At 36.3% G+C, this 26,066-nt stretch overlaps 1 protein-coding gene across 2 annotated transcripts in view; it reads right to left on the reverse strand.

The window, feature by feature from the left end:
- Position 1: 1 nt before the first annotated feature.
- Positions 2–26,066, reverse strand: part of atp2c1 (ATPase secretory pathway Ca2+ transporting 1) — a 35,118-nt gene continuing 9,053 nt past the window's right edge. For both annotated transcript variants that reach the window (XM_079625003.1, XM_079625004.1), the window contains exons 3-27: positions 22,099–22,215; positions 18,289–18,378; positions 18,161–18,196; positions 17,919–17,980; positions 16,536–16,644; positions 15,939–16,094; positions 14,386–14,454; positions 14,216–14,291; positions 13,996–14,062; positions 13,758–13,882; positions 12,568–12,665; positions 10,979–11,074; positions 10,758–10,847; positions 9,832–9,936; positions 8,272–8,428; positions 6,851–7,021; positions 5,681–5,778; positions 5,192–5,242; positions 4,945–5,111; positions 4,770–4,838; positions 3,748–3,864; positions 3,510–3,657; positions 2,912–3,007; positions 2,557–2,698; positions 2–1,439 (exon numbers count right to left, since the gene is read on the reverse strand). In XM_079625003.1, coding sequence (XP_079481129.1) covers positions 1,318–1,439; positions 2,557–2,698; positions 2,912–3,007; positions 3,510–3,657; positions 3,748–3,864; positions 4,770–4,838; positions 4,945–5,111; positions 5,192–5,242; positions 5,681–5,778; positions 6,851–7,021; positions 8,272–8,428; positions 9,832–9,936; positions 10,758–10,847; positions 10,979–11,074; positions 12,568–12,665; positions 13,758–13,882; positions 13,996–14,062; positions 14,216–14,291; positions 14,386–14,454; positions 15,939–16,094; positions 16,536–16,644; positions 17,919–17,980; positions 18,161–18,196; positions 18,289–18,378; positions 22,099–22,215 — 2,634 coding nt within the window. In that variant the 3' untranslated portion in view covers positions 2–1,317. The remainder of the gene's footprint in view (positions 1,440–2,556; positions 2,699–2,911; positions 3,008–3,509; positions 3,658–3,747; positions 3,865–4,769; positions 4,839–4,944; positions 5,112–5,191; positions 5,243–5,680; positions 5,779–6,850; positions 7,022–8,271; positions 8,429–9,831; positions 9,937–10,757; positions 10,848–10,978; positions 11,075–12,567; positions 12,666–13,757; positions 13,883–13,995; positions 14,063–14,215; positions 14,292–14,385; positions 14,455–15,938; positions 16,095–16,535; positions 16,645–17,918; positions 17,981–18,160; positions 18,197–18,288; positions 18,379–22,098; positions 22,216–26,066) is intronic.

A 26,066-nucleotide genomic window follows, 5' to 3' on the forward strand; every position in this document is an offset into this window, starting at 1 on the left:
CCCTTCATTTAAATTTATACTGTTTATTATCAGTGTATTACATTGTTTCGTTTTCAAAGCAAGAGCGATGCTAGAAAACAGAATGGGCATTAAAGAAATTGCACAATGTGGCCATAAAGAACCAATATCTGCAATACAGAGGAGAGATAAGATCACACACTGTAAAAACTCAAGTGCATCATCTTTACCTGTACCACAGAAACAAGATACAGAGTTGGCAGATGGGAATAGTTCAATGCTGGTGGGCTGCACTGAGCTTTTTCGGCATGGGGTTAGTGTTAGTCTAACATTTCTGTACACCCAACATGAGCATCCATTTAACCAACTACATCATTAAACCTTAAAATACTAAGCATTCACCTAACCAAGCTGGTGAGAAAATAAATAACACTAGAGATAAAAGCCAAAGTAAGGTGAAAAAGGCAAAATCTATCTTCAGATGGCCCAGATACCAGTGTATTAACATAAGGAAAGTAATAATGTAGTACTGAAAATATGTAAATACAGAGGAACTGATAAGTAATTGTACAAGCCAGTTGTATTAACCATCAGTCTACTATAAAGGGAAAAGAACTACTAGTGCATGTACCTTGAAGGTCGTCATAAGTTGGACCCTGTAATCTCGTAATGCTTTCATATTGTGGGATCCTGTATCTTCAACAGACTCAAAACAGGGCGTTGTATGGAGTTAATTTTTTTCTTTTTCTTTTTTAAGTAAATGATGTGATGGTTTGGTACGCATTAATTCACACCTCAAGTCTCATCATGACCCAAAACAAGTGGTCCGTTCCACCAAACACAGGAACACTCACGGTTTAAGAGGACAAAAGCTTTTTCCCATGGAAAATAAATGATTTTAAGCATAATTTTAGAATCTGGAATGCAGAAAGGCATTATCCATATTGTTCCACAAACCTCTAACCAGAAATGTTTAAACAAAAGTAGATTTAGAAGACACAAAATCATTTTAATAATAATAATAATATAGAAAAATCATAATACATCCCTTAAATCATGAAATCAAAACAGCCACTGTATGGACAGATACAGCATCTCATAAATAAAGTTCGCCCAGATGCTATGGGAAGTAGTACAGTCATAAAGCAGCACACCAAAGCATCTCCTCGGGCAAGGGCGCGCATCAGATTGCTCCAAAATCAGCTCCTGGTCTTGACATTCAAAAAGTGACTGTACATACAGGTCGGGCCCGAATGATCACTCTGTATTGTTTCGTACGGTATGAGACCGGCCCGAGCGACATTCTAAACCACATGCCGCAGCCCCACCCACCATCTCCTGCACGGGACACAATGTGTGTCATACGTCATGGAAATCCTCAGGGTCTGCCATTTTTTCTCCACCTCTGAGTCGCTCTAATTTCTTTATAACTTCCGAAACCACACAGACAGAGGACGTGAGGCCCAGCAGGAACAGCAGATCTGCACGGAGAGGATGGTGCATATATCAGTGAACACGTTACGTGAAACACCCTAGACACAATAAGTGCGGGTACTCAAATAAATTAATTAAATACACAGGGGAAAAAAATTGTTAAAATGAATTACCGGTACATAATATGCCAATACATTTTTTTTTTTTGTTAGAATAAAGAATTCGATTATTTTATTAGCTGAACATATTGACTCAATTTAAAATATACAAATTTAAATTTTCAGAATTAATATTTGGGGCCAGATTTACTAACAGCTTGCGCCAGGGCAATCCCTCTTTTGGCGTTAAAAAACTACTGTCAGGATTTACTAAAGACATGCAGTGAAAAGGTGACACTGTTATTTTTGTGGCTGACTTTATTGCATATGCATTATGTAGGAGTTTCTGAATATGAATATGAAACTGAATCACGGAAGGTGATTAACTAAGGTTTATTTACTGGCCAAAAAACAGAGGCTAATTTGCGCTGCTCTTAATAGATTGCGTTGGTCATTACGGATATGTCTGTTCTTTCATTTTCATGTCGTCAGTAGATCACATGCTTTTTTGGAATTGCGCTCTCACGCTAATCTGCCCTGTTTAGTAAATCTGGCCCTTTGTATTAAGTGATTTGTTTTAACTTGTGGATTTTTGAATAATGCAATCATTAATGTAAACATGATAATTATGTTCTCTAGGACAGGGCTATTTACCTCTAAAACCAAGTTTAAGCTGAAGTACAACGTTTTTTTTTTTTTTTACTGAAATAAAAATAAAGATAAATAGAAATTAACTAATAAAAATGACAAAACAACTAAAAATGGACAAATCACAACAACATGACTAAAACTTACATGCTAATAAATACTATAATAGCATATAAATAATACTAAAAGAACAAAAAGCTCTAGGATGATTAGAGAGAGTTCCAATTAGCATCTTGAAATTCAATGGAAGCAAGAACATCTGACAGATGATCAATGTCACATATTTACTTAATTATTATAGAACTAGAAATAGCACAGAATCGATTTCGTCTGTATGTTACATATTTTTTAGGCTCCACTGCATGTGATAAGAAAAATGTGGTGTACTATGGTTTCCTGTACTTTTTTGTTTGCATACCTAAAATGCTGAGACTCTCTGTTTGAAAGACCTTCTGTAGTGGAGGGAAGTATATGACCAGGAGTTGGCCCATGATGGAGCCCAGCACAGCATAGCAGAACATCCTGTTACTGCATAAGCCCATCTCGTGCACCATCCGTGTCTGCAGGATGACAAAAACAGTGAAGAGAGACCTCTAATGATATATTGGCATAAAATACAGGCCTTAAAGACACCAAAACGCACATTGCCATTTTGAACTTTTTGAACAACATGACTCATATTCCCTACAGCAGGTGGCAGTGTTTAAGATTCTGCCGGAATCTTAAACCGGAAACAAGCTTGTGCATTTATTGATTTTCGATGTTGCTTATACCTGTGATCGAGAACTGAGAGCGTTGAACATATCGAAGAACACAAAACAGGTAAACGTCATGGTGGTGTCCCGTGGGGTGATCCCGTTGTCACGCAGCTGAAAAAAAAGGAAAAATAAATAAATATTTATTAGACAGGAGAAGTGGTGGGAAAAAAACAAAAACAAGGACATGCTTTTTTGGTTCCTTGAAAAGCTTTTAGCATCGTTCCTGTAGCTTTCAGGAGACAATTATTTAATCAGATTTAATGTACTTCATTTTCCAAAGCCGTTTCGATGCTACTTACCAGAGAAAACAGTACTTAATCATTTTACAGCTCTTGTTTAAAGTGTTGCTAACCAATTAAAGGCTAGGAACGGTAATTGCACTCCTGTAGCAAGGCTCCACATTAATTCTCAAGTAGACAGGCAAAAAAACACCACAAAGGTAATATAGAAACAGCATTGCATGATGCCTCTAACAAACACAAGGCACAGTGTTAACAAATCGTTCAGTCATTTACCTAATGCCCTGTTTTGAATATAAATGGAACACAAATGAAAAACAAAGCAAAACACAAATGATGTGCAGGAAGGCCTTCATCAGCTGAATACTACCTACCTCTCTCCAGAACACAAACAGAGTGCCGCAAACGATGACGAAGGACGACACGAGGATTTTCACTATCAGACTGCGTGTGATGATGCTGTCTCGGACGTTCCGCGGGGGTTTCCTGATCACGTCCCGATCAACAGGCTCCACTCCCAAACTAGAAAAAGATTTAAAGTTCATTCTTGTACCAAAAATAATTTGTCCTGACCAATGGCGGTGATAAATCTGTTTGTAATCAATTTATTACCTCTGGGCTGGTGGCCCGTCCATTATGATGTTGATCCAGAGGATTTGCATGGCATTCAGAGGGTTGGGGAAATTCATAAGCGTTGCCAGGGAGATGAGGGTAAGGGCAGCAATGCTCCTAAAGAAAGTGAGCACAAAGATTCAGAGATTATTTTAATGGATCATCTCAAATATTACTAATATATATATATATATATATATATATATATATATATATATATGTATATATACACACACACACAAAATAAATAAATTATTGTACAGTATAAGTAAAAGTAAAATGAATAAAAAAACAAAGAATAGATCATATATAATATATACATTTAAATGTTTATATAATCACATATAAATAATACAATATATATAAAAAAAGAATACTTCTGTTCATCAAGGAAGCATTTATGTTACAAAAGATTTCTATTTAGAATAAATTCTGTTCTTTTAAACTTTTTATTTCTACAACTTTAAAAACGTTCAACATTATTAATAATAAGAAAGGTTTCTTGAGCTCCAAATCAGCATAATAAAATGATTTTTGGAGGAACATGTGACACTAGCTAATGTTTCCACCAACGTTTTTATGGCATTTTGAAGTATCGCTACTTTTTGCTAAATTTCAGAAAAAAACTTAACACACTCGCTTGAGGTGGTTTTTGAATTGTGCGGAAAGGAGTTAATTAGGAGGAGCGAATAATGGGAGATGGAATTCTGACGTAGCGAACATTAAACCCATGCAACTAATCGGCTGTTTCCGCTGATTGTCGGTAACTAGGTTACCAATACCACCGTCATCCGTTTAAACAACTTGATTGAATCGCAGCTAATTCACAGTCGTTGTTTTACCATTTTTTTTTTTTTTTCGGAAACTTCAGCTACTGAAGACTGGAGTAATGATGCTGAAAATTCAGCTTTTCCATTACAGGAATAAATTACATTTTAAAATAAATCACAATTAAAAAAAGTTATATAAAAAAAAAAAGGTAAACATAAACGTATTTATATCATATAAATATGCCAACTCACGTGCTCAGCTGAAAGCGCACAAAGTTCTTAATGTTGTTGTAAATCCCTTTACCTTCTTCAATGGCAGACCTAGAGTGAGAAACAAAGGCTTGAGGACGTGTAAACGCATCATCAGACATCAAACAACAGTCCGTAAAAGTCTGAAATAGCCCCCCCAAAAAAACCGTATGCTCACAAGATAGTTTGAAAGTCGTCGTCTACCAGGATCATGTCTGCTGCCTCTTTGCAGACATCAGTGCCGGTCTGACCCATAGCCACACCGATGTCTGCTGCCTTCAGAGCCACTGCGTCATTAACACCGTCTCCCGTCATAGCCACAACTGCACCGATGTTCTGTAAGGACTGAAGCCAGAAAAAACATGCTAAAAAACTTATGACCATATGCGGAGTACAATCACAAACAATCTGTTTGGTGCACTCACCTTCACTATCTTTAACTTGTGTCTAGGGCTGGCTCTGTAGAATACCGCTATCTGTGAACACAGGTTACAAATTCATTTCAAGTCACTTTTTAGGGCCGGTTCACACAGAACCCGTTTTTTCTGTTAAAAACGTGAGACTGCGTGTCAGCGGAACAAAAAGTTAAAAAAGCTTAACAGCACATTTTTAAAACACTGTGTCATGTGTGACAAACCATTTTGCCCATATCTCACGTGGCATAAGACATCCGTCTAGCATGTGTTTACATTGAAAAACAACAGAAAGTAGCACAGTGGAATGGAAAAGGCCATTTCGTGTGAACTGGCCCTTTTTCTTGTAACTGCTCGTATCTTCACATTTGTATTAGATAATGTACAATGCTCAAGACTGTTAAACACTTGTGGATTTGAAACCCTTCCAAAACTCGGCTGTGGATCTTTTGGATTGTAGTGTTGAGAGGAAGATTAGAGTGTATAAAGGCATGTTCATACCCTGGACACTATCTGAGAGAGTTGCTGGAAGTCCATCTGGTCGACTTCATCTCCAGACATAGATTGAGAACCTTTGGTATAGAGACCCAGTCGACTTGCTGTGGTGAAGAAAGGCAAAAGAATAAATGTATGCGAGTAGGGTGTCATATTGAATATTCATGATATATTCACAATGGCTTTGCTGATGTTGCAAAATTTATTATATGAAATGCTTTCTACTTGGCCATTACTGTTAAGTCTACTTAAATTAGTTCTTCCTTGCATATTTAATAAGAATATTCAGAATGTTTAATGTCAGAACTAAAAAGAAAAAATATATAAAAGGCATATTTTATTTTTCAAACTTGAGTAGAAAACAGTGGCATTAGAGTTAGAAACCTATTTCCAAGAGTCACTTGTTGAATTAATTGATGCAAAACTGTGATTCAACAACTTGTTTGCATTATTACCCCAAAATGTAATTTGTAATGTATTCAAATGGTTTAGTAAAATATTGTTTATACTAATAATATATTAATGTTTCAATTTGATTGTGTCACTACAGTGCTGTGTCTATACAATGATTAAATATTCTTCCTAGTTTTCATTTACAGCAAAAGAATGTAGCCTAGATTATTATTATTTTTAGTTCTGACATAATTGTCATCAATTACTCACCCTCATGTCGTTCTAAACCTGTAAGACTTTCTTTGAGCTTTCTGTCCCTCCATTGACAGAATAAAAGCCTAAATTCAATCTGTTCAGTGTTCATCATATAAAGCGATCGAGTCTCTTCAGAAAATTTGGATTACTTTTACAATCTCTTTCTTAACCTTTTGAAGAGTCAAAGTTGCATAGGCTGTCAATAGAGGGGCAGAAAGCTCTCAGATTTCTTTGAAAATAACTTAATTTGTGTGCCAAAGATAAACGAAAGGGTTTGGAAAGACGTGATGGTTGAGTAATTAATGAAAGAACTATCCCTTTAAACATTCTGAGAGAGAGAGAGAGAGAGAGAGAGAGAGAGAGAGAGAGAGAGAGAGAGAGAGAGAGAGAGAGAGAGAGAGAGAGAGAGAGAGAGAGAGAGAGAGAGAGAATATCTAATTTGATAGCTATATTATGTTGTTATAATTGTTGAAGATGTAGAGAGACACAGCTGAGACAGAATAGGAATAACATGGTTAAATGTCATACCAATTGACACTGCGGTCTCTTTAGAATCCCCTGTGATCATCTTCACTGCCACTCCAGAGCTGATGAGAGTCACCACAGCCTCCTTCACTCCAGCTCTGGGAGGGTCGATGATGCCCACAAGCCCCAGGAAGGTAAGAGCGCCCATCTCAGATCCAGAAGCAAACGCCAGCACTGCCAGAGGACAGATGAAGAGCATCAGCTTCTGCCAAAATCTGCTCTCTCAATATTATTACTGTCCTCCGTGAAATGTCTTTAATTAAAGGAAGCTAATAGAGAGGAATGTCAATATGTGAAAGCACTTCTTCTGCATCCTTTGAGACAACTCAATCTTATCAAAACAAGCCAAATGACAAGCGGGCCAGCTGTAAGATGGGAAAGCCTTGCCAGGGAGCAACTAAGGAGACACCATAAGAGTTGACACAAAGAGCATTTGTGTCATTTCAAAGTTATGTGTGATTTGATAATGGCAGGAAAGCTGTTTGACATTAAGCCACAGTTTGGAAAAACCAAAGAAGCTAAACTTTTCAGGAATGCTCTTAAGAATCATATAAGCTGCGACTGAAGTGTCAAACTATTTGTAAAAAGTAGTACATCAGAGCTTTACATAATAAAGAAGCTAGTAGTAACTTACAGCAAGGTTTAAGCCACACTTAAAGGTAGGGTGGGCAATGTTTTTCATAAACAGTTTTTGTTACCCTGGTTGAAACTCTCTTCACATCCTGATAGCAATCAATAATATAAGTTGTCTAAATATTAATCTGCAGCAGTCAGGTGGTACAAGTCAGAGCTCTAAGTGGTTTACGTTCATTACTATTGTAATATTATGTGCTTTGAGACATGAGGGAAGTTAACGCCATCTCTCGTGACGCTTTGCAGACTCTGCTCTGTGCGTGTTCATGTTTTGAAACAGGCATGACTTTGGAGATGCTCTGAAGGGAGGGTGGGATCTTATGCTTTCAAAGCTAGCTTGCTATTGCTAGCCTCTCCAAAATCACCCACCCTACCTTTAAGTGACACTTATTTTTAATGAGAAATAAGAGCAAAACTGTAAAAGAATAAACAGACTTACTATAAAAATACAAGTATTACTGTATCATTTCTACTTAACTAATAAAATATTTAAAAGATTAATTTTCAGCTGTCATTTCTCCAGTCTTCATTTTTTTTTATTAGCAATGTTGAAAACAGTTGTGAAGCTTAATATTTTGTTGAAACCGTAATACTTTTTTTCAAGAGCATTTGAACAAAGTTTAAAAGAACAGCATTTTTTTGAATTATAATTTTTTGTATTAATTAAATGTTTTACTGTCCCTTTTGATACATTTTAAAGCATCCTTAAAGAATAAATGTATTAATTTATTTTCCTTTAAATCTTACTGATCCCAAACTTTCAAACGGTACTAGTGTAACAAGTGCTGTACCTCTGAGACCCGCAGTGCCCATGTAGCTCTTCTGCTGCTGGTAGAGTTCTCTCTGCTGGTGAGTCAGAGGCAGAGTGACGCCTTTACTGTTGTAGGAAGTACAGAAGCGGATGATCTGCTCATAGGCGCCCTTCACAAAGAACATGGCAGGCTTATCCTGTTATTTAAATCAGATGTAAGGAAAGATATAATTAGTTTCGCAAAACCAGACTATTGACTACAGAATAACCCAGAAGTACTGCCCAGTTAGAAAGGAAAGGGCTGTGTAATTTATATGTAGTGACCACCTTTTTAACATGACATTTAAGACCCTGATATGCTTCAAGCGAAAACAAAGATTAAACTAATGTGACGTAATTTCGAACAAAATCAGGCCAAATTGAAAAGTTTGCTATGGTTGGTAAAAATGTACATATTCATCTTACTGTCACTCTCAGTGTGGGTGGCGTCGGATTTTTGCTAACAGTGTATCGCTGCTCACATATTTAAACATTGTTTTACCCTTAAGCGAAGAATGAAAAAGTATATCTGAGTACATCATGGCCTTTTAAGGGGTCACCACATTGACATTAATGCAATAAAATGGTAGCTCATTTAAATAATTACTTGAGTCTTTGAGAATGGTCAAACACACAAACCAGATTAAATAATTGCTTGAAGACTCTATGATCAGAATTTGTCTAACTATTAAGTTCTGACAAGTTCCCTCTAAGGCATTTCATTTTCTGCGGCCATCTTTGAAACGCCTCTCGGGCAGCTTTTCAGTCAGGCAAGTACAGCTCCTATCTCTTTAAAAGAGGAAAAATCTATTTTTCAAAGCTGTTCACCAAGCTTACGATTACATTTCATATTTGAAATCACCAATGAAATCTGACAACTGTCTCATAAATGTTGTTTCTTATGCTCAAATAACTTTTTAAAAAAAGCGTATTTTTCAGGCTAGACCAGCCAATGCACATGTGCAGTCTTAAGCAAGCCTCTCAGAATAGCACCCGGAGCTTCTAACGCTGAGGTGATGTGATGACTTTAATTGTCAATTAGCTCTTTTATATAGAAGGCGGGACTTATTCCTTATGGCGGAACTTATGTATTATGAGTGCACACTTAGTCTTAGTGTATATAAAGTCTTTGGTACCTGTTATTACCAAGGCATAACACAGAAAACAAAGCAGTGAACCTAGCAAATAGTTGTTCTTGTGCAAAAGCCTGGTACCTAAACACACTTGTTTCCCAGTGGACTGATTAACAGTTGTGCATCCTGACTTCCATAAACTACATGAAGCTGGCCACACAGATTGGATCTTCAGATTTCCAGAGAATACTTTAAGAGCGCAGCCTGAGAGTAATAATAAATAGCCAGCCAAGTGGAAAAACATTTGGGCACTGTCCATCCATTTTAAGACATGTTCGTTTAGTGCAAGTAAATCAATAGGATCAGCAAAGTAAATGTAAATTTCAACCTGCACTATTGTGATATTGCCAAGGAATTTTCAGCTCCAATTACCTTCCACCATCTACTCCAAGTTTACAAAGTGCTTTATGCCATGTGGCACAGCTTACTTGCTGAGTGCGATGGACGACGCGGACTGCCATCCACTTCTGCTCTGAGGAGAAGGGAATCTCTTCCAACCGCACAAACTCCTGCTGCAGTCCCTCCAAACCCATCTATAAACAACAGAAAATAAATGGACATGTGATTACATACTCAGCTCACTTGAATCCTTAAAGAAAGATATAGAAAATCCAATCTAATCTCGAAGAGACTGATCAGTTCCGGTTCCATGAAAAACTCTTGATAAAACAGAGTGGAAAGACACAAAATCAGAATATAAAAGAAAGGCAAGGTCAGATAATATGTGACAAGGTCTTTGCCGCTCATGTGGAAAATTGAAGCAAGATGCCTCAACAAAAAGACTAAGTGCCTAATACAGCAAGTGAAAAGTCTGAAACTCTTTCACACTGGCCCCTGTGCAATTATTATAGTTAAGACTTGACCCAGACCACCCTAACATTGTGGCTTTGAGTTTTGGGCAGACAAGAAAAAAACATAAAAATCTAGTTCTTTTTATCCTTGTATTTGAGTCACAATTATCTCAGATTAAACCCCAAGTAAATGTCCCTGTGGTGAAAACAATATTATTAATGTACCAGACGTTAACACAACCGGGACCCACAAGGGAGATGCTGTTGCCACAGCAACCTGTTATATGGGGTGTGAAAGCGTGTCTGCTCATCTTAATTAGCATGAGTGAGAAGAACTGATTCAAACACTCTCTGTTCGCCAAAATAAGTTGACACGAGGTGACAGACAGTACCACGCTGGCATTATTGCCACAGGCTGTTGCCTCATGTTTGAACAGGTGGGAAGAGCCAACACAGGCACGTCCAACCATACTGTTTGGGTTTAGTTATGATATAGTTGCATGTGATATCACAAAATAACAATACTTAATACAGAATATCTTGCAAGACACAACACACTGTACCTTCATAGCCAGGGCGATGAGGGCGCCTTCGGTAGGGCGGCCCATTAGAGTGTTGCTCCTGATTAAGGCATCATTGCACACGCAGCCAGCCTACAGGATTTCAGACAACAAATGAAATGCGTCACATTAAAGTATCCAAAAAGCTATGCTTTTCATAATATTTTCATAATATTCATATTATGCTTTTCATAATATATTATAATATTATCTCTTAACCTCACCTCCACGATCTTGCTGATGGAGGTGTTGGAGAAACCATGCACCACCTCTCCATCCACCAACACCTCGCCAGAATTGTTGTACCCGACGCCGGTGACCTGTAAAATAAGCTATATCAGTTAAAGAAGATCTTGACACCTTAAAGTCAACATGAAACAGCGTTCACAACCTATTTAACTTTTAGTAGTATAGGATTTATAAAGCGAAACAAGAAAAAAAAAGTAGGATCATGGGACTGTCAAATTGAGATTGAGACTTTATTTTTAAAAGAAACTGAAGGAATCATGAAACATTCTTTCCAAGGAACTTATTACATTTTGAGGAAAGATTTCAAACTTTAACATACACGCAAATGCACTGTCACACAAAGCTCGAACACGGACGTTAGATGACTTTTAGCAGTATTTGACAGTGCTCTGTTTGAAGCCCAGAGGGATGTGAAATAAAAAAGCATGATGTAATAGACCTGGGAGAAGCGACCTAGTAAGTTTAAAAAGTGAGAGACTCAATCTACTCCTCAGCCGACTGCTTTGAAGATTTATTAGAGCACGCCGATAGCACAGCAATGAATTCAGGACTATACACTGATGCCATTAGGCATCGGAGACACTGCTTCTGTTCCTGGGAGAGAAAACCAGAGGCTTCTCTTCAGATCCATAGGGCTGATGAAACACTGCAGCATTAACACTTCAGATATCATTTCTAATGAGGTAATGGCTTTAGGACAAACGAGACCTAACAGAGCAAGGCACAACAATACAATTTTTTGTCCCATTCAAAGTTTGGACTTGGTAAGATTTTTTTAATGTTTTTGAAAGAAGTCTCTTATGCTCATCAAGGCTACAATTATTTGATAAAAAATACAGCAAAAGCAGTAACATTGTGAATTATTTTTACAATTTTAAAAAGTTGTTTTCTGTTAATATATTTTAGATTGAAGACTTCAGTAATATGGATGCTGAAAATCATTTTATTACAATAAACTACAAAGTCACATGATCCTTCAGAGATCATTCTGATGTAATGATTTAATGCTCAAGAAAGATTTCCAATTATACATTTTGAAAACACTAGTGCTGCCTAATTTTGTGGACACTGATAAATTTCATTTATTTGAAAGTTCAAAAGAAAACATTTTTGAAACAGAAATCTTTTGTAATATTAAAAACATATTTACTGTCATTTTGATAAATGTAATGTGTGCTTGCTGTTTAAAAGTATTAATTTAATAAAAAAAGCTGACCACAAACTTTTGAACTGTAGTGTAAAATATATATATATATATATATATAATTAAATACTCATTCTAACTGATGTTCCTAAGACTTTCACTAGTAATTCTTTCAAATTGAACTCATCCTTGTGTGGCAAGCCAGCCACTTTGGTAACAGAAATAATCAGTTTTGAGAGCAAATCGCTGCATTTATTTTCCAATGTGGGGTGGAAAATCTTCCTAAAATGGGAAGGACAAACTACCAATTAAAATGAAGTGCCCAACAATCACATATGGCTTTAGTGTTTGCTGTTTGGGTGTCCACATTCTTTGGTCATATAGTATCATTTACCCTCCTGAAAGTTTCAAGGCTCTTACCTCAGCATGCTGTCCATCAGAGCTGAACAGGTGAGTAACTGTCATCTCATTTTTAGTGAGGGTGCCTGTCTTATCTGAGCAGATCACATTACAGCAGCCTGGAGAGAAGAGGGAGGTTTCTCAGCTTAATACAGACAGCAAAGATATTTTGATTTCCATGAAATCAGTGCACAAGAAAATGCAAATGAGACCCAGTATTAAAAAGATGAAAAATACTGTCCAAGACACCTACACAATTATATTTTCACATATTAACACAAACAACATTTGTGCAGAGTGACAACACCCCTATGGTGATATGTAAATGTATGGCCTTAAGTGGTAACATCTTTACAAATGGGAAATGGCTCCTCTAATAACATTTGAGTTGAAATTTTTTATAACTTTTATTTATATAAATAAACAAACAAAAAAATGTTTTATTAAAAAAAGAAATAGTCAAATAATGAAATCTATTTTATAAAATATGGTGTATAAAACAGTTCCAGTTCTGTATTATGATTGGTCAATCCAATAGCTTTTCTATACGCCTAAACACTAAGTATGTCCACAATATAGCACATCTTTAAGTGCCACTTAGCAAAAGTGTTGTTTCATTATTAGTAAAAAGCCATTAAGTTCATCACATGGTTGAAAATGGTTCTGAGCAAAGCAATAAACATTTCTTGAAAATGTTAAAATGTTACTGACACCCACAAGAGCATTTGGGTCGGATTTAATGTGTTTACTCTGCATTATATTAGTGCTTGTTCAGTGTGGCTGGTCATTTGACTCTGTGGGCTGACTGATTCTCATGACTGATGATTATGTAAGGCCACAGAGGGGAGAAACCACCAAAGTGACTTTTTTTGTTCTCCTGTGAGCTGGCCAACAGGAAGGAACTTCCTGACACAAGGACTTTGTCAGAACATTAGATGAGAGTTCCATTGACAATAGAATACAGATTATTTACAGTGTGTCCTTTAATTCAATTGATCAGTGTTTTGTGAACATTTCCAACCCTTTGCAGATAGCATGAAAAACAATGCTAAATAAATTCAATGGTATTTTGCTAAAAATTCTAGCCAGAGAACCCATTAAAACTTTTTGCATGATAAACAATTTTGGTAATGTGGAAACCACATGGTTTCCAAAGCAAAATCTGGGTCATGAACCAAAACCACTGGTTTACGTCACAATGTAGAGCATACCCAGAGTCTCCACTATGGGCAATTTTTTAATGATCGCTCGTTTCTTCACCATCCTCATCACTCCCAGTGCCAAAGTCACCGTCACCACGATGGGGAGGCCTTCTGGGATAGCTGCAACGGCCAGGCTGAAGAGGAGAGCAATGATGCAACACTTAAAAGACTGAAACCTGCACTACACATCAATTTCACATGCCTCTTGGGAACATCCGTCTCTGTGCTAGGCTAATTAAGGACATACCTGACGCCTATGGTGAACATCTCTAGAACATTCTTCCCCTGAAGCCATCCGACCATCATGATCACCCCTGAAAATGGAAATATATTAGTGCCATAACAGAGAACGAAGGCAGGTATGACAGAAAAGAAATTAGGGTTTGCATATTTAATGAGATGTTATGCATCACTAGCTCATGAAAGTGCAATGAATGTTAATTGGACAATCTTAACAAGATGTCTACCGATTATCCCAAAGGAATAAAGGGAGAGCTGTTTTCCCAGCAAATCCATGCTTTTCTGTAATGGGGTTTTAGGAGCCTGTTTAAAAAGCAAAAAGAAAGAAAGAAAACATTTAAATATGAAGCAAATGTGTTTTTTAGAGCATCAATCTCTCTGGTTTATGCTTGATTACCTCCTCTGCTTGCATCATCTTAAAAACTTCACCAAATTCAGAATTTTCTCCAGTGCCTATGACAATGCCCTACAATTTAAAAGCAAAATTATTAAGTGAAAAAGAAAAATGTCTAGTCTCACATAGAATCTTTATACTTTTTTTACATTTTCTAATCATGTGGGGACATCTGAAGAATGGATAACCAAATAAATAAACAAACACTATTTAATATAATAAAATAAACAATGATACAATTTTTATTTTTATCCCACAAAAAAAAAAGAAAAAAAAAAGAAGGGAATATCTTGTATTGAGTACTTGGACATTAACAATGACCGTTCAGGAGAACAATAACTGTGTGACTTGACTTTGAAATTCAAAACTTTTCACACAGATCAAAATATCAAAAAAACTATAAACAAACATGTTTAAAAGGGGCATTTTTTACATTTTGCAAATGGTTATGGTGTTATTATTGGTGGTGCAGTACTTGTCAAAAGTTTGGAAACATTCTAATTTTTTATGTTTTTGAAAGAAGTCTCTTATGCTTACTAGGGATGCACCGATACCAGTATCGGGTATCGGGCCGATACTGAGCTCATGTACTCGTACTCGTAAAAATGCCCCGATACCAACAACCGATACCAGGCAGCGTGTGTACAGTGTTTGTGTCCACACAAAGAAACACTGACAACAGAAATTATAATGGGGATAAAAAGGAAGGCTGTTTATGAAGTAAATATATCTTAATATTGAAATATTAAACAGAATATAGTAACACCTATATAGCTGTGTTTTTTAACTTTACAAAAAGATGCATCTATATTTAATTTATACAGTAATGAATATGCAGTGCAATAAATATAAATTTGCTGAACAAATTAATTTTAAATTTAATAAACAACTAATATGATTGATATTCTTTTGGTTTCTCTACCAATACATTTAAAAATTACAAATGCATGAATTAAAAATTACAAATACAGGTATCGGTTATGGTATCGGCGAGTACCAAAAATGAAAGTATCGGACTCGGTCTGGAAAAAGTGGTATCGGTGCATCCCTAATGCTCACCAAGGCTGCATTCATTTAATCAAAACAGTAATATTGTAAAATATTATTACAATTTTTTTTTTTTTTGACAAATTAAATTTTTCCCTGTGATGACAAAGCTGAATTTTCAGCATCATTACTCCAGCCTTCAGTGTCAATCATTCTAATATGCTGGTTTGCTGCTCAATAAACATTTATTATTATTATTAATGTTGAAAACAGGATTTGCTGCTTAAAAATTATGTTTTCAAACTTTTAACAGGTGCTGTACCTTGTGGTCCGGTGCATCAAATAGCAATTACAAAGATGTAACAGTACCTTAGCCTATAATGCACCAGCAAAATTTTACCTTATTAAAACATTTACTCTTTCAAAATGCAATTCTACTGAAGAAAAACAAAAACATGCAAGCAGTGGGGGATATGTATAATTTTATGAATGACGGCAGCTTGAATTATGAGTTCTCTGAGGACTTCTGTGGAGGGGTAGATTCAGTTCAGGTCTAGATGTAACTGTACCTTGGCCTTCCCACAGCGCACCAGCGTACCCATGAAGGCAATGTTACTGCGGGACGTGATATCGCCATTGGTACCAGACGGCTGATGGGCAGAGGTCTTGGTGCAGGGGGTGGTCTCTCCTGTCAAACTGGACTCATCAACTGTCAGATCCAACGCCTGCAGGGCAGGGAAGGTTCAGCTTCACTAACAGGCTATTAGAACATTGCTGCTATTTCAAGCACAAGAATTTCCACCACTAACTGCCATTTGAATGTAAAATTCATAAAGCCGCAAAGCACATATTTGTCTGGCATGTGTTTGTCTGGCAACAATGTAACAGTAACAGTTTACATGTGCATCACTTTCCAATTAAGTCCAATTCTGGATAAGCCATCATTTAATATAACACTAAAAGTAACTTTGTTTGGGCATTCTGTTACAGTGAATATTCTTAATTAAGTATCTCTAGAAACTGTAGTATTGGCTTAATCTGTTTACGGCAATAATAAATAATTGGAGCTTACATAATCAGAATATGACCAAACTATCATTCATAATAGAATATTGGGCATAAAAGAGACACATGGAAGAGGAGAAAGAGACAAATTAATTTCACACCTCGAAAAGACGCAGGTCAGCCGGGACTCTCTCGCCGACTGATAGACAGACGGTGTCTCCAGGTACAAGCTCTCGAGCCAGAAGATGCTCCAGACGTCCTTCTCGGACACTAGAGTACAAGGAGAGAGGAGATGAGTTGGAAAGAGGAATAGAGAGGGCATCAGAGGGATTAGGCGTTGAACGGTTTGAAATCAGGCCAGTGCAGTCGTGTAGACAGACCTTGAGATTTGTGCCCCGCGGACTAGACGGAGGTCATATACTTTTGTGAATGTAGTTCCAACAGTCTTGGCAATAAAAAAAAAACTGGTTGCCAGAATCATGTAAAAGTGGCAGAGAAAAGGAGGATAACACATTGTGGTGCGCGCTGAGTGCTGTTCTACAGGTGTTTGAGAACAGGGCTCAAGACTGTGGCATGGCCCAGTTTTGAAGTGCAAATAAGAGACTTTATGTGTTTGAAGTGGAAATTACACCTCCCGTTCTCACTCTCCATATGTTGTCTGAAAGGCTGTCTTTTATGCATTTGGTGGGTGTAAAGCTCTAGAAAATACACCTAAGACATCAAGACCTTACCCACAGATAACCCTCACATATTAAATAGTAAAAAAAAAATAAGTTAAAAGAAAGAAGCTTATTTTTAAAGTCTTTTTTGTACAGTAAAATCCAGGTTAACATAATAGATAAAACAACTAAAAACCTACAAAAGACATTTAAGATTTATTTTATTTTTTAAAAGAACTGAGGATTTCAGTAGAATGAAAAACAGTTTTTTTAAATATAGAGGATTTTAAATATCACAGTCCAATAAAATGTTTCACAGACAGTGACCCTGGTATGAGGCATTTGGTGGAAGACCTTACAGTGAGGATGCATTTAATAGATCAAAATGGACACTAACAATTTAACAAAGGATTTTTAAAGATCTCTATTTCAAATAAATGCTGTTCCTTTTAACTTTCTATTTGGATCCTAAAAAAAGCGTACCACTGCTTCCTCAAAAATATTAAGACACACAATGGTTTTCAACAATGATAATAAGAAATCTTTCTTGAGCAACAAATCAGCATATTAGAAGGATTTCTGATGGATCATGTGACATTGGTGACTGGAGTAATGGCTGATAAATATTCAGCTTAGCCATCACAAATTTTAAATTGAAATACTATTTCACAATTTTTGAGCAAATAAATGCAGCTTTGGTGAGCATAAGAGTCTTACTTCAAAACTATTTAAGAGTAGAGTAAATACTTTCCCGAAAACAGGATTGATTTTGTGTCATTTATTTGTTAAACCTGAGCCAATTCTGATAGCCACTTATTTTTGACATATAATCTATTAAAGCGGTGGAAGGTAAAGCACTTTTTGAATTCTGTAGATAATGCTCACCAATGGCATTCTGGAGGCACAAGTTTCCCTAGTTCCTCCAGCGACTTTTCTGAGCGGTATTCCTGAAATGAAACAGAACAGAGCTGACAGTTAATGTCCACCACACCTCATTAAATAGACTTCAAGTTTTTACAAAAAATCTCAAAACTATTCTGACATTTGCATATGCTCTGAGGTCTATAGCTTCAGAAGAGAGAAGGCATGTCAAGTGAGGTAACGTCATCAGTGTATGTTGGATTTACCTGTACAAAGGCAACTGTAACAACGATAATAATGGCCTGCAAAAACAATGACACAAGAGTGTTGATAAACTGATCAAGTACTTCAAGGAAATCAAAAGTCTGACAGAGGGGAGTGAGCAGGAACTTACCACTGTGATACTGACAGCATCGTCAAACTGACGCATCAACACGCTGATGACAGCGGACGCCAGCAGCAACAGGATGAGTGGGTCTTTAAACTGGAGAACAAAAGAAAGAGAAAATTTTTGAAAAATAGACTGCATGAGGGTGCAATGCTTCTCAGAATTCATTGTATTCCACATCTCAAGGTGAAGGTCTGAGTTTTTCTGCCTCAGGGATTGAAGTAGAATAATCAATGTTAGCTATACATGACAGCAAAATTATTGACCTCTTTGTTATAGCCCCCTTTTTTTTCAGATACCACAGGTACATACGCATCTTTACAGACAGCAAGAGACCACAGCCCGAAACGATTTGCAGTATTGGTCTACATTTTCTATGCTGTAAAATAGTTCAGTTTAGTAGGAAAAATCCCAAAAGAGTTGGGTATTTCTATTGGTTGACGTAAATTACTTAGTTTGAAATGTACATTTCAGTGAATCAGTTCAAAACACTGATTTAATTATTTGTTTGAGTTATTACTAAAAAATGTGAAAAAATGTTTTAGTGTTTAAAAAAGTTAAAATTCAGCATTTGCTCATTTAAATGTGAAATCGCTTTAAATTAAATTTTGAATCCCAGATTTGCAATAGTGGTAAATTTAAATCTCCCCCCTTATTCAAATATTATAAAAAATGTATCAATTGTTTTATTTGTTATAGTGCAATGAAAACATACCAAATAGTACTGACATAATTTTTGGCCAAGCTGTCATACGAAGAAATTTATGAAAAAGCTATAAAAAAAAGAGAGAACCAACGAAACATTAATAACTGATTTTTGTCAATGTATGCTTTTTTTTTTTCATAGTACAATAAAACCTGTTGCCAGACTTTGGCTTTTTTTTATTATAAATATATTACATAAATAATTTTGTCAGATAAATACCTTAACCACGTTTAGTGTTTTGTTCTTATCTCATATTTAAAATATAAAATATTTTCCTCATATTTTGCTGGTTTAAAAAAAATATATCCCCTCCAGACATCACTTTTAGGCACTACTGTATAATTATGTGGAAACTTTGTTTAAATATATTTTTACTCAATTTACTGAGAAAATACATATTAAGATGTACTGAATATCATCAGAAAGCTGAAAAATATTTGCATATTTTTATCTGCATCACCCAGCCCTAGGAGAGACATGTGTCATGCAAAAAACATAAATGATAGACAGAGTATAGAAATATATTAGTTTCTTATTAAATATATTGGAAATAGAATTAGTGTTATACAAACACCAGTTTTATAGTCTACTGAAGAAGGCTTAAAAAAAGGCCTGGTGTCAGAGACAGGGCTCAGACTAAGCCAGGATTAGGCCTTAGTTCAATTAGAACGTTTAAGTAGCTTTTATAAACATGTCTTAGAAAAAAACATTACTGGTGTGCATCTTGAGAGTTCAGACAAAACAATGGCACTGACATATTTTAAAGTCCCTGTAGTCAATAATTGTATACCTTAAAACTCATCTTTGATCACCAAAATTACATTAAAAAAAGAAATCCTTGAAAAAATATTTTTGCCTTAAAATAGCTTTTATTTTATTATATGCAGTTCTATGAATATGCAAATAAGCCCCGCCTCCACTCTCTCACAGCAGCTCAGATATCCACTCGTTGACGATCACACGTTGTCATATGATTGGTTACAAGGTAGTTTGTGACGTCAGAAACACCGTTTTCAAAATGCGTTTTTGAGATTTTTTTTTCACTGACGTTTTAAAGAGAAAATACTCAGCAATGGTGTTGACTTATGATTTTGTACATGGGTTGTCTTAAAAACCACCGACATTTTCGCCACAGGGGGACTTTAAGATGTGTCGGTGCAAATGAATTTCAGTTAAAACAGCTCAAACGTGCATTTTAGTCTAATGCAATGCTTGCAGTGGACTGACACTGCTTAGACAGGAAATGTATGTTATTTGGTTTATTTAAAAAAAAACATGGTCACCTGATAACCAACGGCACCAGAAATTACTAATGCCATGCTGGTAAAGCTCTAGAAAGTGAAGATTAAAACGATGGGAGTGTGGGTTGCTTGCTTTGATTGGCCACATACAGAGAATGCAGCTTTAATCTACGGCAGGATCTGACACCCGCAGATCGTCACGTCTGCATAACCGGCAATTAAGATGAGCTCATCATTTCTTTTGAGCAAGCAATACGGCAGACTTTTTAAAACCAACCACGGCCACACAGTAACAGGCAGGTTACACATAGGAAAGCAAAACAAACTGTGTTTGACTTTGCTGTTTGTTGAAAGTCCTTTGACGTTCTCTGACGTCTACTGTGACACATCAGGATTTACGGCGTGTTTTTATGCTTAGGGCTGGTGGCGCTGTGATAAAAATACCATTGAGAATTTGAATAAATCGGGAGGGAAAAGAAAGAAGTATGGGAGATTATTTTAAAGCAGTGCTGGTGGTCACGCCTGACAAACAAAAAACCCTGTCTGATACGTTCTGGTCCGTGAAGCATGGTGTAGTAAACGAGGAGGGTGCCTAGAAGAGAGAGAGAAAGCAGGGGGGAAACAAAACAGAAGAGAGAGACAGAGGGAGGTCGGCAAATCCCAAAGCAAAAAGCGAATGTGAAGTGACAGATTAAAGGCATGACAGCTTGTTGCTCTTAAAGCGACTCTGAGACGCAGTGATACCTCAGACATCCTTGTTCACAGACTGAGACGCTTTTACTCGCCCCATATAAACAAAGCTTTTCTACTGTGAAAAGCAGAGGTATGACAAAGGTGAAACTGGGAACTGAGCTTTGCGTCTTCAGAAAATTAGTGTAATCACAGGTGTTAAAAAAAGACAAGAAGCCGCCTTTGTAATTAAGAATTAAAAAGATCAGCGTTAATGAGAAATAAAGGCTAATACATTTTCACACAGCAATTATCAGCATAAACCACATGACGCACTTGACAGTCGTGAAATGGCATATTTGTGCTACAAGTTTTCCAGTTAGAAATGTACACATGCTTTGCCATTTTAAAGAAATGGGGGTGTAAAATATCACACTGCATGGAAGCCAAAAAGGATGAAGGCGACAAAGTGTGCCAGCTCTGAAGAAGGCCCGGGTGACTGTGGGAAAAAATACAATTCCTCCCAGTTAAGCTATATTTAGCCAATCAGCACAAACCTTCAGACCAGGGTGGACTGAAATCTTTTCACAGAGGACAGCGACCTGTCATCTCTATATTTGAAGAAAGAACTGGATGAACCGGGTCGTTTTACAGCTTTAAGGCATATTCACAATAGTGTTATTTTTTGTTGCAAGACTTCAAATAGAAACAATGCTTCTGGAGCCCTTCAAACAGGGTGCAACAATTCACAGTGACATTTATTTTTTTATTTTTTTTACACAGTGTGGGCCAATAATTTTTCTTCGATGTCTAAAGAAAACTCACGACCAATAGGGCTGGGAAAAAATATAATTTTTATGATTCTGTGTCTTCAACCCCAGAGCAAAGGAAGTCATATTCCACAGTCTGAACTCAATGAGATAACATTACAGTGTTTGATTCACAAGCAAATTATTCTTACCTTGCTTTTGAGACATTTATTCATTCATTATTGTTTATAATTAATTTATGTTTTCGTAATTTTAATATGGACTCCGTTCAATTACTTGAATATTTAAGTAATGCGTACAAACTTAATTATACTAATTATTTCATTAACTTAAAGGATTGTGTTATCGTGTTAGTTGAGATATCAAAATTCACTAGTAATTCTGGTATCATATTAGCAAGTTAAGGATTTTTTTTTTTTAGCCACCCAACCTGATATATATATTTTTTCCAGAGTGGTTCATCTTCGCTGATGTCAAACTCGTTCCATCCATGGTAGACGCGACGTCGTGAAACCTCCTCCTGGGTGAGACCGAACTGCAGGTCAGCCTAACAGAAGGAGAGAGGAAGGGAATTAAGTCAGAAAAATGCAGCCTTTCCAAAATAACACTCATCAGATGTGTAACCATGACAACTGACATTAACCACTAACAAATAAGAATGCTGGAGCCATGGAAACAACTAATAAAGCCAGTGTCCTGGAACTTGAGCTTTAGTAAGTCTCTTGTTAGACAGCAGTCACCCACAATGCATCTCTGCTCAGTGTGTGGAGAAAGATCTTGACACCGGGGCACTGCATCGTGAACACGAGAGAGCATTAAAACTAGATCCCTGCACCTAAAGACCTGCTGTCTGGGCAATATTATGAATAGGGGTCAAAATATTGCTGAGATCAACCAAATCTGACCGCTTTGTATTATTTTACAACAATACTTCTGATGGCACACAAATGAAAAACATGTTCTGTTTTATTTTCTATTGAAATAGTAATAACCAAGGCGTACTATTCATGGCTTAAGTGCTTCCTACAGACTGTGATTGAATGTTGATGACAGTGGATGAATAAAGGTCTTCTGAGAGCAGATTGTCATGTCAGTGTGGTGATGGACATGGCACTACAAGCTCTATCATCCACGCTGAGACTGCAAGAGCATCCCAGCACTCTCTAATCTTCCTGGCGTGATTCATTAAGGGACACTGTGTGATATCTGCAGGGATGGGCTTTGAATTCCTCAGTGTCAAGCCATACAGTCTGTGCTTTTGGTGCATGTTTGACTGCATAACGAAATTCAATTGGGCTTCTGCTGCTTCTGTTTCTATAGGTTGTTGCTATACACTTTATGCTATACACAAGTTTAAAGATTTAAACACATGATCCAGGATCAAGATCCTGTCTTGTTCCTGAAACATAATTCCTATCAAACAATCATAGTCCTATCCCTTACCCTGGCATTAAAATCAGATTGCAGTGCTGATCCAAGAACAACAAAGGATATTGACTCTAGTCTTCTAAATATTGACTAAAGTCATCACTCAATTTGTTCCTAGAAGTCCTTCCTAGAAGTTTCTAGAAATTGCTTTCTGGAACGCCTGATTCTAATTAGTCAATTGTTGCATTCTGCAGTCAAATATTTATTTATTAGTATAACTACCCCATATCCCACTGGTCACATTTGTGACCAAAATTTTCTTTTAAATTTGAAGGGGCTAGAAAGAGTTGCAGTATTATTTTACAAGGGCTGGGTATTGGCAAATATTTCACGATTCGATTCACAAGCTTACGATTCGATTAAATTCCGATTCTCCATTAAAATCAATTGAATATTAATTTATTGAAGTAAATATCAGGTACAGTACATGACAAATTTTATTAAATTAGTATTTTTAAATGATTATCTCTTAAAATTATCTGATTTGTACAGGCTACCTACATTTAAAGTTTTTATAATAACCTTTTTAATAATGACAATTATGTTTCTACTTGTTTTTTGAAATATAAACATTTAAATGGTGGCTGTCATAAAAACATGACAGATTTATTCAAACATGCATTCAATATTGAAGAACAGGTTGAGTGAGTATAAAATACAATGAATGTGTATACAGTGCATATAATATTAGCAAAATGCTACCCCCTACAGTTCATTATATAGCTGACTAACGAGTGTATGGCTATTAAATAATTTTTCTGAGGTAAACGCAACATTACGTGACATTGTTTACAAGCTGTTTTATTGACGTCTTTCACAAGTTAAAACATTCACTGAACCTGATTACACGAGACATTGATATAGGTTTTGGTAAGTTGTACTGTATATTTGCACATACAGCTGATGTTCATTTATGTGTTTTTTTGTCCTGTAACTACAGTAGTAGTAAATCGGAAGAGATGATCAGTTCATGTGTGCTCCGCAGTGAAGCTTCGCTTGATCAACAGCGACCTGTCGCTACATTAAAGAGCACCAAAACGGTATTTATTCCTTGAATTTCTGAATAAAATTAACAGAATTTAAAGGCTGAGACTTTGTTTCATATCGAAAGTAACAAAGAACAAAGCTTATTACAATTTATTGGATGGCAGATGCGCTACAAAGTTCTGTCATTAACTAAACTGACCGGACTAAAATATCGATTCTTGGGATTTTACAAGCGGAATTACAAAATTTTAAAAATTTAAACTATAAATTAAATTTCAGACTGAATGGTCTTGCTTTCATGTGAACCCTTTTACATGGCTCAAATAAATCAAGATGAAAAATACATGTAAACATGTCATTAATCAGATTTGTGACTAGTGGGGAAACACAGAACACATTTTGATTAAGTAATTGATTAACATTATGAAAAATTTAACACCACATTAAAAAACTTTAATAAAAAACTTAAAAATCCCCCACAAATGCCAGTTAATTAAAGGGCACCTATTACGGAATTTTGAAATTTACCTTTCATGTAGTGTGTAACATAGATCTAAGTGAACAAAAACATCCTGCAAAGTTTGAAATATGAAAGTGCACCGTATAAAAAGTTATTGTCTTTCAAAAGTGAGAGTCGACTCTGAGTCATTTTTATGAATCGTTAGAAGACCGAAGCTTTTTCTCTGACTAGATGACGTCAACTTGTCAAGTTATTTGAATACGATACGCCCACTTATTGCGCTCCAAGGCCAGCAGGGAAACATCATGGCGACGAGACGCTGTGTTCTGAAGTGCGGCTCAAAAGCAAACTTTTTCATCTGCCCAAGGAGGAGCATTTGAAGACTAAGTGGCTACAATTCACTATACCACAGAAGTATAGTCCGAGCCTTGTGCTTTGCTCGCGCCATTTTGAAGACGATTGCTTTTTAAATGCAATCAAACTTGGATTCGCGAGTCGGCTGATATTGAAGGAAGGTTCATTTCCAAGTGTATTTGCATCAGCTTCCTCCTCCGTATCACAACCTGTAAGTGTTATTAATAATTGTTGCTTTTATGTTTTATGTAGCATGCTTAATAATGATTTTGTTTGTTGTGTAAGCACCGTTTAGCTTCTAGGTCTTCAATGACAATTGTATTGAGATATGTGAAGTGTTTGTCGTTGTTTTCGGAGTTGTCTAAAGAATAGAGTAATACCTCGTAGTAACGCAACTGCATTTTTTTTTTTTGTAAAAACGTTATGTTTATGCATCGGGCTAATGCAAACAAAGACTGATTGTGCTTTTACAATATGAACTCTGGGATATGCTCGCTAACATAACATTAAATTCTTTATCTTATTTTTCGTTTTTTACTACAAACTATAAAGCAGTGGACTATAATCATTATTATGATACAATTTAATTGATAAAAGCATCATTGTACTCCGTGTTAAAAATAAGTATTATCTCTGTAAACACTGCTGGGTCATCTGACCAATCAACGCAGATTAGCGTCGCGCAAAGGAGGGGTTTGAAAAACGAGTCGTTGAACGAATCATTTGGGAGTCGGTGAGCAAATCAGGTAAAAATAAATGCATATTATACGAAAACAAAAGTGTTTTTTGTCATTGCATGCATGTAAAACTGTTGTTGGGGACTCCCACAACAACATTAGGAACATTTTAAATGTCGTAATAGGTGCCCTTTAAAAAAAGACCAATGGAGCATTTTTGTTTGTTTGTTTCCCACAGGTTTCAACTGTGATCAAGAATGAAGCATGCTGCGAAAAATTTGGGATGAAATGGCCAAAATGTTCAAATTTAGTCAATTATTCAGTTTATACAACAGTTACCACATGTACACGTCTTTCCGGTTTTTTTATAGTCTATTTCGTAATCAACAACCTTGAATGAGTCAAGTCAAAACAAAGAATTCAACAATTCTTTAGCAAAATTACATTTTATCTGATAATCATAGCTATAATTAAATAATGTTGTATGAATAG

Source organism: Phoxinus phoxinus (assembly GCF_949152265.1).
Source record: "Phoxinus phoxinus genome assembly, chromosome: 10".
NCBI lineage: Eukaryota > Metazoa > Chordata > Actinopteri > Cypriniformes > Leuciscidae > Phoxinus > Phoxinus phoxinus.